This window comes from Miscanthus floridulus, chromosome 9, assembly GCF_019320115.1.
Source record: "Miscanthus floridulus cultivar M001 chromosome 9, ASM1932011v1, whole genome shotgun sequence".
Taxonomy (NCBI): domain Eukaryota; kingdom Viridiplantae; phylum Streptophyta; class Magnoliopsida; order Poales; family Poaceae; genus Miscanthus; species Miscanthus floridulus.
Window position 1 is genome coordinate 78,802,677 of NC_089588.1, and position 10,806 is coordinate 78,813,482.

Sequence of the window (10,806 nt, forward strand, 5' to 3'; positions counted from 1 at the left end):
TAAAAGAGTCTCCATCCCTTGCCCTGGAGCGGGCACATTTAGTCATCAACCGGGGCTAAAAGTCCCTTTTTCTTTTTCTTTTCCTTTCCTTTTCTTTTTGAGTTTCCTTTTCTTTTATGATTTCTTTTCAATTCAATTTTTTTTTGTTTCAATTAGTTTTTCATATACATATTCTATGCTACTAATTTACGTCCATACGTATAAGTTTCCGTTCGAGCATTATACATATATATACACATACACGCAAAATGTATGAAACTATACATATATTTCAAAAGCTTGTACATGAAACTATACATAAGCTAACAAAAGCTTGTACTGTCCTTCGAATTACATTGAATCCAGCTCTTCAGGAAGCTTAGGATCTAATTTTTCGTCATTGTAGTACCATTCCTTGGGATCTACGGCCTGCTCAAAAAGAAATCCTGTCAATGCCTCTTGAATTGCTTTTATCTGATCCGGTCGTAGGACCTTGTCCCTCTTCTAGTTAAGCTTTGAATGAAGGAAAAAATATGAATATATGATTAGGGTGTGTATATATCAACAATGGTAATAAATAAATTGTGTATATTGTTTACGTACTTCGAGTAGTTCATCATTTGTTTTCCACGAGAAATTCACGAGGTTCTCGCAAATGTAGTATCCACGTAAGTGATTTCCCGGTTCCTGCCTTAGACAGTGCTTCATGAGAAAATGATTCACCAAACGATCAAGCATGATAATAATGAAACAATCCACATAAGTGGTTCCCCGTCACTATTGCACTTTAGTGGCCCCGTCATTGCCGACCAGTTCTCATGTGGTGATACATGATCCACGTACGTGGTTGCGCTTGGACACAATTTTAAACCAGAACAGAGGTCCACTGTCAGTGCCACGTATTACAGAGACGGCACACCTTACAACTTGTTATTATTATATACTATGTTAACGTCAGAAATATCGGCGTTTTCTGCAACGGGCTATAGTAGGTCGTTTTCCATGACGTCGAGGCTGCTGCCATGGCCGCCGCCACACTTTGGGAGATCTGCCGGCGGCGGCGGAAGAGCTGAGCCGACTGTTGGGCCGTCCTCTGTGACGAACACCGTCGCCATGCCCACCGCCACATGGAACTCGTAGTGGCAATGCAGGTACCACACTCCTGGATTATCCGCGACGAAGCGGACGGCGGCCCACCCGAGGCTGGGGACGAGCACCGTGTTCCTCACCGGCGGATCCACCAGGTTGTACCGCGCTGGCACGTCCCTCGCCGCGTCGAAGTCGCCGTGCCCCTGCGCGACCACGAACATGTCGTGGCCGTGCAGGTGCATCGGGTTGTAGTCGCTCTGCATCACCGCCGTGTTCTGGAACACCACCTCCACCGCGGCGCCGTACAGGAACCGCCGCCCGGTCGTCGCCTTCGGCGTCGGCTCCAGCCGCGCCTCCGCCTCCGTGGGCCCGATCGGGATGAAGGCGCGGTCGGTGAAGTTGAACGGCCGCGGCGGCCTCTCCGGCAGCGGCGTGTACAGCTGCTGCGGCTGCTCCCCCGTCCCGTTGACGACGACGCTGCTATGGCTGTGGTTGTAGTGCGCCGCCAGCAGAGTCGTCGTCTTCGTGGTGGCCGGGAGCTGGAAGGAGACGTTGTTCATGGTGGCCACGATGATGGACTCGATGCTCCCGCCCCGCGCGCAGGACTCGCCGCCGTTCCGGCAGACGGAGCCCATGGAGAGCGTGACGAGCAGGCGCTCGTCGACGTGCGCCGGCACCGTCCGCCCGCGCGGGTGTGCCAGTCTCAGGCTGGTCAGGTTGCCATGGAAGTAGAAGGAGGGCATCATGTCGTGCAGGTCCGGCATCTCCGGCGCCAGAGGTCGTCGCCGTCGTTGAGGTACCGCAGCTAGCGTCCCTCTCGTGACCGTGACCGGGAACGGCGGGTTGGTGATTGATGGCTGATTGGCCAGGGCGACCATGTAGTAGCTCCTCTCCGGGGCCGCGTCGGCGACCAGCAGGGCGTCCACCGTCTCGCCGGGCGCGATCGCGATCACGTCCGTGGTGTACGGCTTCACGTAGTTCGCGTCGGCGGCGACCACCGTGAACTTGTGCCCGGCGATCTTGAAGTAGTACTCGGACATTAGCGCGGCGTTGATCAAGCGTAACAGGTAGTTCTTGCCTTCCTCCACCTCCAATACGTAGCCCTCTTCAACAAGGCCACCTTCAAATTTTTGAAATGAAATGAAGCACCATGCAAATTCTTCATTCGTGCAAATCAATTTTGAAATGAAATGAAGCCCGGCCTCCTAGTTGTAAAGATCCAAGAACTGAGAGCTAGGATGATTACCGTACCGGAGCAGTTGTTAAGATCTCCAAGCTTGCCGTTAATTGTCGCTGAGCTGGGGTTAAAACCAAAGAAACCGTTCGTCAAGCTCTTGTCAATCTGTCCTAGATCCGTCTGCCACCACTCCCCTGCAATTACCACCAAGACCACAGTAACAAATACTACTAATTCAGGCACACTACTACGGAACCAATTTTAATGAGAGTATCTAGAAATCACCGTTTTTTTTTTAAAATCGATGATTTGTAGATGGGTCGGCAAGTGGCCCACCTCGAGATATCTTTTTTTTTTAGAAATTATAAATTATCCAAAAATAGCAAAACAAAAAACAATAGCCTTAGGAGAAACCCATCAAGGAAGAAGTAGACCACACACAGGTCACAGATCATATGATTTTTTTTTTACGTATGTGTGGGTTGACTCAACCTTAAGTTTTTCCCTACCACTGCGTCACATGGACACTTTGTGACCGAATGCAGGTTGCTATACTTTGTATAAATAAACTTTCTTGAATCTTGCGACGGGTATTTCCTCCCTAAAACGACTTCAAATGAAAAAAGTTGTACCCCAAAGGTTAAGATTTTATTGAGCAGTACAACTTTGGTTTTGGAGCATGTCTCCATCTAGGCGTTTGAAAAATAAAATTTTAAAGTCTGACAACTTAAAACATAACTTTAGGACCCTAAATGATTCTAGCTTAAAAAATCATCAACTACAAAGTTGTATATCTGTTCGGGCTCTACAACTTTGATACAAAGTTTGTCTTCAAAAAAAGTTGATTTGGAAAAGTCATATATATTGCCAGCTACCTCTATAAATTAATTTGTAGAGGTGGTTTGATGTTTCCATCTACTCCTAGAAATGCATTCTACTTTTAGAGGCATGGTTCGAAACACCAATGGCCTCTAGAATATAATCTTATTTGTAGAGGAGACTGCCTCTAGAAATAGAGATATTTATAGAGGCGGATGAAAACATCGCACGTCTATAAAAATTGATTTCTAGCGGTAGGTCATCTATGAAACCATTTTTAGAGACGATTTTTTTTAATTGTCCTCTCTGGAAGAAAATTGAGGCGCTCATTTTAAATAGAGCATTGTGCCAAAACAATGCATATATGAAATTTGCCATTCGCATGTATGTATGTATATGTATGTATGTGTGTATGTATGTATGCATCACGGGCGCAGGGCTTGTAGTGGTCCATGGTCATCAACGTCGACGACATCTTCCACATATTGATTTGTTGCTTGCTTGTATAAGTCCAATGTTTCTCGTTGATTGCTTAAGGACAAACTCGTGCTTTGCATAGGTGGATTTGTTTGTTGGAACCACTGCTTCTTGATTCGTTGCTTACTTATATGGATCCACTGCCTGTATGGATGGATCTGGAGTGGGACCACAGGTGGAGCTCCCCGGTACGGGGGCAGTGGTGTCGGCGGACTAAGGTCCCCGGCGAGCGTGCCGGTGTTTTTCTCTCTCTGTAAAGTCGGTATCTCTGTCGGGTGGACTGCCCTGTTGTCCACGCTGCCTGGCGCCCCTCGCCGGAGACAAGTCGAGCACACTAACTGCACACCAGGAACTCAGAAGAACACACACGAACTCGAGAGTGTTTTTGGTGCTGCGCGCTACTTGCGACGTTTTCTGACTCTATTGATATAAACGTACATTGTTTGAGCGCACTTCGCGCCACGACGCTGCACTCCCCATGACCTCCGACTGGACCACGCCATCCCACGGTCGAGAGCATGTCGAGTACCTCCACTACTCTGCAGAAACTAAGAAAACGGGAGGCCACTGCATGAACGCAGCATGCATCTGGCTCCAACTAACTGACGCGCTCAACCTGGTTAGGATTGGGCTCTCCTTATTCTAATCTAGGCCGATAACTATAAGCTGGTCCAAGCTAGGATTACAACATTTCTCCCCCTAAGACTTACTCGGATCAGCTCAACTTGACGACACCAATCTTGGTATGCAGTTCGCAGAAGCTTCCTCGCCCAAGAGACTTCGTCAGGACGTCAGCAAGCTACTGTTGAGTGCTCACGTAGTCCAGGCAAATCCTCCCGTCCTCCACGCAGTCACGAATGAAATGAAAGCGTGTATCAATGTGCTTACTCCTGTCGTGAAGCACATGATTTTTGCTCAGCGCGATGGCGGACTGACTGTCCATCTTCAGTTCCGGCGGCTGAACTTGAACGCCGATGATGTCTGTCAGTAGCCGGGTGAGCCACACAGCCTGGCACGCCGCAAGTGCACCGGCCATGTACTCAGCTTCACAGGTGGAGAGTGCCACTGATTTCTGCTTCTGGGATTGCCATGAGATCGGCTTGTCCCCAAGGAAGAAGATTACTGCTGCAGTGCACCTCCGTTTGTCGACATCTCCCCCCAAATCACTGTCACTGTACCCCGTCAGCTTGTTGTCGCCACCACTGGCGACCTTGGAGTAGAGTATGCCAAATTCCACCATGCCTGCGATATATTGCAGCAAACGCTTTACAGCGACCAGGTGCTCCTTGCGTGGTGTCTCCATGAACCTGCTCAGGTATCCCACGTACTGCAAAGGTTATATCTGGACGTGTATGGATCAGATACCGCAAGCTGCCGATCAAGCTTCGGTACTCAGTAGCATCCACCTCCGGCGTGGTGCTCTTGGTTGATAGCTTCAAGCGGACTTCCATAGGAGTCTGACACGGGTTGCAACCGGTCAGACCCACCTTGTCGAGCAGCTTCTTTGCATAGGCGGCCTGCCCTAGTGAGATGAAGTTCTTTCTCTGTTTCACTTCGATTCCCAGATAGTAAGAGAGAAGACCAAGGTCGCTCATCCGGAACAGCCGCTGCATCTCCTTCTTGAACGCTTCAACGTCCATGTGTGTCGCGCCTGTGATGATGAGGTCATCAACATAGACACCCACCACCACCCGCGACGTTGCAGCTCCCCTTGTGTACATGCCGTACTCACTTGCACACCTCTTGAAACCGAGCTCGCGCAGGCTGTGATCAAGCTTGATGTTACACGCTCTGGGAGCTTGGCGGAGCCCATACAACGCCTTCTTTAGCTTGAGCACCTTGCCTTCGTGCCCAGCAGCAGTGAAGCCTGGCGGCTGCCGGACATAGACTTCCTCCTTGAGCTCCCCATTGAGAAAAGCCGAGCCAATTTTCCTGTGCAGCCACTGCAAGAAGGGTTCGAATTGATTCCATTTGAGCAACAGGAGCATATACCTCATCAAAATCAATTTCGTGCTGCTGGACATAGCCTTTTGCAACGAGCCGGGCTTTGTACTTGATGATCTCCCCTTGTTCATTGCGCTTGAGCTTGAACACCCATTTTAGACCGATCGGGCGATGGCCTGGGGGTAGATCAGAGAGTGCCCAGGTGCTGTTCTCTTCTATGGAGGCCATCTCCTCCATCATGGCCTTCCTCCAGTGTTTGTCGCCACGTGCGTCCTCGAACGTGGCGGGCTCGTCATCCACGGCGAGCATGAGTTCGCCATCCAGCTCCCGACCAGCAAGCTCCGGAGTAGCCGCCGGTCCCAGAACGTTCTCTAGTTTTCTGAACCGGAGTGGCACCTCGTAGTGGTGGTTGGTGTCGAGGTCCAGCTCCCCTAGTGGTGGGGATGTGAACTCCACTCCTGCAGGTGTTCTCGGTGTAGGCGAACCCACTGAAACAGCTTCCTGTGCTGGTGTCGCTAGTGATTGCAGCACGTGCCTACTGCCTGGGAAGACAACGTCACGTACTCCACGATGAATGGCTCCCTCGGAGCCATGCTCGCCGCCTTGTCTCCCCAGCTCCAGGCCCTTCCTTCTTCAAACACCGCATCTCACGATATGTGAACACGCTCCGTGCTCGGATTATAGAACCTGTATGCCTTCGAACCGGGCTCGTAGCCGATGAACACCATGGGTGTGCTACGATCGTCCAGCTTACGCTGGTGTCCACCGGTGACCTTCACATGGGCAACACAACCGAAGGTGCGAAAGAAGTGCACAGCCGGTTTAGGGCCATACCAGACTTTGTAAGGTGTCTTCCCCTCCACGCTCCCCGTAGGCGATCTGTTCAGCATGAAGATGGCGGTGCTCACCGCCTCACCCTAGAGCCATCCGGGCGCATTCATTGCCTTCATCATGCTACGGGCCATCCCCAGCACAGTTTGGTTGCGCCGCTCCACCATGCCATTTTGCTGAGGCGTGTACGGCGCGGTGAAGTGTCGCTGGACCCCGTGATCGGCGCAATGGTCAACGAACGCCTGCGCCGTGAACTCGCCGCCGTGGTCGGTGGGCAGCGTGCCCAGCTTCTCTCCAGCTTCCACCTCCAGACGCTTCTGCAATTGTATAATCGCAGCAGCAGCTTGATCCTTGGACGCCAGCAGGATCAGCCACATGTACCGGCTCCTGTCATCCACGACAAGCAGGAACTTGCGATTGCCGCCCGATGTCTCCGGCGTGATCGCCCACAGAGATCTGCGTGCACGAGCTCTAGGGAACGCGACGCGCCGAATCTGCTCACCGCCGGGAATGGCTGACGACGTTGCTTCCCGGCGAGGCAGATCTCGCACACCTACTCCACGTGGTCGATCGCCGGGAGCCCTCGGACCATCTCCTTCCTGGACAGCAGCTTGAGCTCTTGGAAACCAAGGTGACCGTACCTCGCATGCCACTTCCAGGCGACGTCATCGGCGTGTGCGGCAAGACACACCGGCGCACAGATGCTGAGGTCGAGGGTGTACAGCTGGTTCGCCGAGCGTTGCACCTTCGCCAGAAGACGCCGGCATTGATCCCAAATGCGCAGGATCCCATCCTTGATTAGGACCTTGTACCGATCCTCATCTAGCTGCCCGAGGCTTAGGATGTTCGCCGTCAGCTTGGGGATGAGGTAGACGCCAGCGAGCCTCTGGTGCTCCCCGGTCTTGCAGCTGAACAAGATGGTTCAACACCCCTCGATCTCGACGACGGAGCCGTCCCCAAACCGGACTGTACCATGCATGCCGGTGTCGATGTCGGAGAAAGCGGACCGCTCCCCGGTCATGTGATTCATCGCCCCGTGTCGAGGATCCACCGAGTCCGCCCGTTGCCGCCGTTCTCGCCAAGCTGGACGAACAGCTTGCTCTCCTCGAGGTGGACCGCCTGGCGCTCCTGCGACGAGGATGCGGATGCATCTGCCGCTGCAGCGGACACCAGAGCCACGTGCGCCATGGGCTCCAGCTCCGCCTCAGCAAGAGCCCATGTAGAACTCCCCCCGCCCTCGATCTTGACGGAGAGTGCGCCCTCAGACGACTGCAGCGATGGAGTGTATGACGGCGGCGAGGTTGGGGAATGAATGACGCTCAGCGATGTCACCCCCAGCAGCAGCGCCCCTTCTTTGGGCTCCTCCTCCGCTTGGGCTGCATGGGCCGCCTCGTCGCGTTTCTTTTTGCGGCATTCACGAGCCCAATGGCCCGTTTTGCCGCAGTAGGCACATTCATCGCCGGCGATCTTCTTCTTCTTGCCATCGCCGCCGGCGGGTGGATTGGAACCACCACCTCTTACACCGCCTTGGGACGAGCCACCACCGCGGCCGCGCCGTTGCTTGGACGGTGGAGGCCGCCCAGCTCCGGAACCGCCCTCGCCTGAGAGCTGCAGCCGGGACACCACCCGCGCCACTAGCTCCTCCTCCGTGTGGTTGAGGCGCGCCGTGGAAGAGCTTGAACCTCCACCGGTGTCATGCCCGTCATCAGCCGCCTTGAGCCTCCTCGTGACCTCCTCGATCGTGAGCTTGTTGATGTCGAGGAGCGTCTCGATGGAGATGACGAGCTGCCTGTACCTCGGTCGAGCGACACGGAGGTATTTGGCAACCACCTTCGGCTCCGGCTCTGGGTCGCCGAGGATCACCAACCGCTGCACGAGATTAGACAGACGCAGGGCGAAATCCTCGACGGAGTCACCATCTCGGAACGCGATCTGCTCGTACTCCGCACAGAGACTCTGCGCCGTCGACTTCCGCACCCGATCGTCGCTGATGCGCATCGTCCGGATCACCTCCCACGCCTGCTTGGCCGATGGCTTGGTCGCCAGGGTGGGCACCATCTCCTGGGGCACGCTGGAGCAAATCGCCTCCAGTGCGGAACGGTCGTCGTGGTAGTCGACGTCCTCGTCCTCAATCGCCTCCCAAAGATAGCGAGATTGCAGCTTCAGCTTCAACAGCAGCGACCACGAGTCATAGTTCGTCTTCGTGAGCTGCGGCCAGTTGCCGGAGCCAGTCGTCTCCCGAACGACGCGCTCGACGGCGCCCTCACGGAGTCTCGTTCGTGAACGGCGTGTCGGTGAACGGCTTGGGGACGGCGAACGCCTTGGAGACTTGTTGCCCGAGCCGCCGCCTTTCTCCTTCGTGCTTGCCGGCAGCGGCGAGCGGCCTCGGCCCTTCGATGACCCCATCACGATGCGCTAGGTCCCTTATCTTACAGCTCCGGTACCAATTGTTGTCCACGCTGCCCGGCGCCCCTTGCGGGAGACAAGTCGAGCACACTAACTGCACACCAGGAACTCAGAAGAACACACACGAACTCGCGCTACTTGCAGACATTTTCTGACTCTATTGATATAAACGTACAATGTTTGAGCGCACTTCGCGCCACGACACTGCACTCCCCATGACCTCCGACTGGACCGCGCCATCCCACGGTCGAGAGCATGTCGAGTACCTCCACTATTCTGCAGAAACTAAGAAAACGGGAGGCTCCTGCATGAACGCACCATGCATCTGGCTCCAACTAACTGACGCGCTCAACCTGGTTAGGATTGGGCTCTCCTTATTCTAATCTAGGCCGATAACTATGAGCTGGTCCAAGCTAGGATTACAACATGCCCGACACTGAAGTGTCAGTCTTATCACTGCCGGACTGAAATCCGGCGGTGACAGCCGGTTTAGACCCGGCAGTGAACGCGGAGTCTATGACATAGTGCATCCATGGTCATATATATCTTAGATGGATGATGAGGCGAATGCAGGGGATCGGAGGCACCTATGACGAGGGGCACCTCCCTATGAGGTTTTGGAAAGGGATATGAGCTGGCCCCGTGTCTGGGCCGGATGATGAAGGCGCCATGGACACTTCCCCGGAGGCAGGAGACGTGGGCGTGCCACCACAGGGTGATTTCCTGCCTGGAGACGTTGAACCGGTAGGTGAAGCTGTGGTTTGGCCGGATGGGGCACTGGGTGATCATCGGCACCCCGTCGGCCCAGCAGTTCAGTCTCTGCTTCACGCCATGCCTGCAAATACATACACTCTCTTTCTTTCATTCATCATCAGGAAGAAGATGCAGGCCACGCCATGGATTGTCATATTGATGGAAAATATTACTACTACTCCGTACATACCAATGGATTGTCATGTTGTAAGGTGACTTGTTGATGACATGGACGGCCACCGAGTCTCCCTCTGTGACCTCTATCGCCGGTCCCGGGAGCTGCCCGTTCACCACGGTCACCAGCGTCTCCTCGCACAGGTGTGTCATGCATGCCCACCTGACTCACCTGTTGGATCCATGGAAAAGTATTGGGTATATACATTGTCAGTATATATCTTGTTCAAATTCAGTACCCATATATATGCTGATGATGATCGTCCATGAACAAAAGTACATATATGCTTACCACAAAGGTGTGCTCGACGACTGCAGCAGCGGCAGCAGCCATTGGCAGGGCCACGGCCATGGCCGAGAGGAGGAGGAGGAAGAAGAAGAAGAAGGCGTCTGGGAGGATACGGCTCTTCATGCCTTTTCTTGTCTTGTCAGCTGCCTTCTTCAAATGTACTGGTATACTGCTGTGTAGGACCTAGCTTATATAGTACACATACATGAAGCATGGGCGTAGCCTAGTGGCCATGCTGCCTCATCACGATATCGAACAGACGACACATGAATGCACGTGGACAGTAAGGTGACCATGCAAATAAATCAATATGATGAAATCAACCAAATAACTACTCCCCATTAATCTAGTCATAAATAAGGACGTTTTAGGTAACTGAATTGGCAAGGTCTACAAAACGCAATTTTGGCCATTTGTTTTCCCGGCAAAATATATATTTAATTTACAAGACATAGCAAGAGAATATTATGGAACTAGATTTCTAGTAGAGTCTACCTGTCTCATTTTCAATATCCAGATTCATCAGATGAAAAATTACTAGCGGATGTCCCGTGCATTTCTCTTTTTTATTTCTGGGAGGGTTGCTGATTCTGATGCGTTGGCAAACATCTTAGTTTTTGAACCACTCCTTTTTTTATGAAACTGGAGGGCTGCAGGGGCTGCAGAGTCCCTACAGGTTATTTATTAAATAAAAACAAGACGGGAGTAAAGTCTGAATAGGGCTTTAAGGAAAAAAAAATGAAATGAAAGAGATTAAACAAGCCGGAGCAATTTGAAGCACTCCTCACACCTCTCTTTGTGAGATCAAGTGATTAATTCACATTTGTTACTCTTGCAGCTTGCTCCTAGACAGCTAGGAGTTGCCGGC

At 52.7% G+C, this 10,806-nt stretch overlaps 1 protein-coding gene across 1 annotated transcript; it reads right to left on the bottom strand.

The window, feature by feature from the left end:
* Nucleotides 1-962: 962 nt before the first annotated feature.
* Nucleotides 963-9,802, bottom strand: LOC136480129 (laccase-15-like). The gene is made up of 4 exons (XM_066477773.1): nt 9,666-9,802; nt 9,310-9,557; nt 2,320-2,439; nt 963-2,188 (listed from the first exon to the last, which is right to left on the bottom strand). Exons 1-4 carry the CDS (start codon nt 9,800-9,802, stop codon nt 963-965), a joined length of 1,731 nt encoding a protein of 576 aa, XP_066333870.1.
* Between the last annotated feature and the right edge of the window lie 1,004 nt (nt 9,803-10,806).

Bases quoted from the DNA above. Each gene is read 5' to 3' on its own strand.
- LOC136480129 (XM_066477773.1), bottom strand. From the start codon at position 9,802: ATGACACACCTGTGCGAGGAGACGCTGGTGACCGTGGTGAACGGGCAG. The intron at 2,440-9,309 runs GTGCCTCCGATC...TGGTAATTGCAG, and splicing joins GGAGGTGCCCCTCGTCATAG to GGGAGTGGTGGCAGACGGAT. The intron at 2,189-2,319 runs GTACGGTAATCA...AAAAATTTGAAG, and splicing joins AGATCTTAACAACTGCTCCG to GTGGCCTTGTTGAAGAGGGC.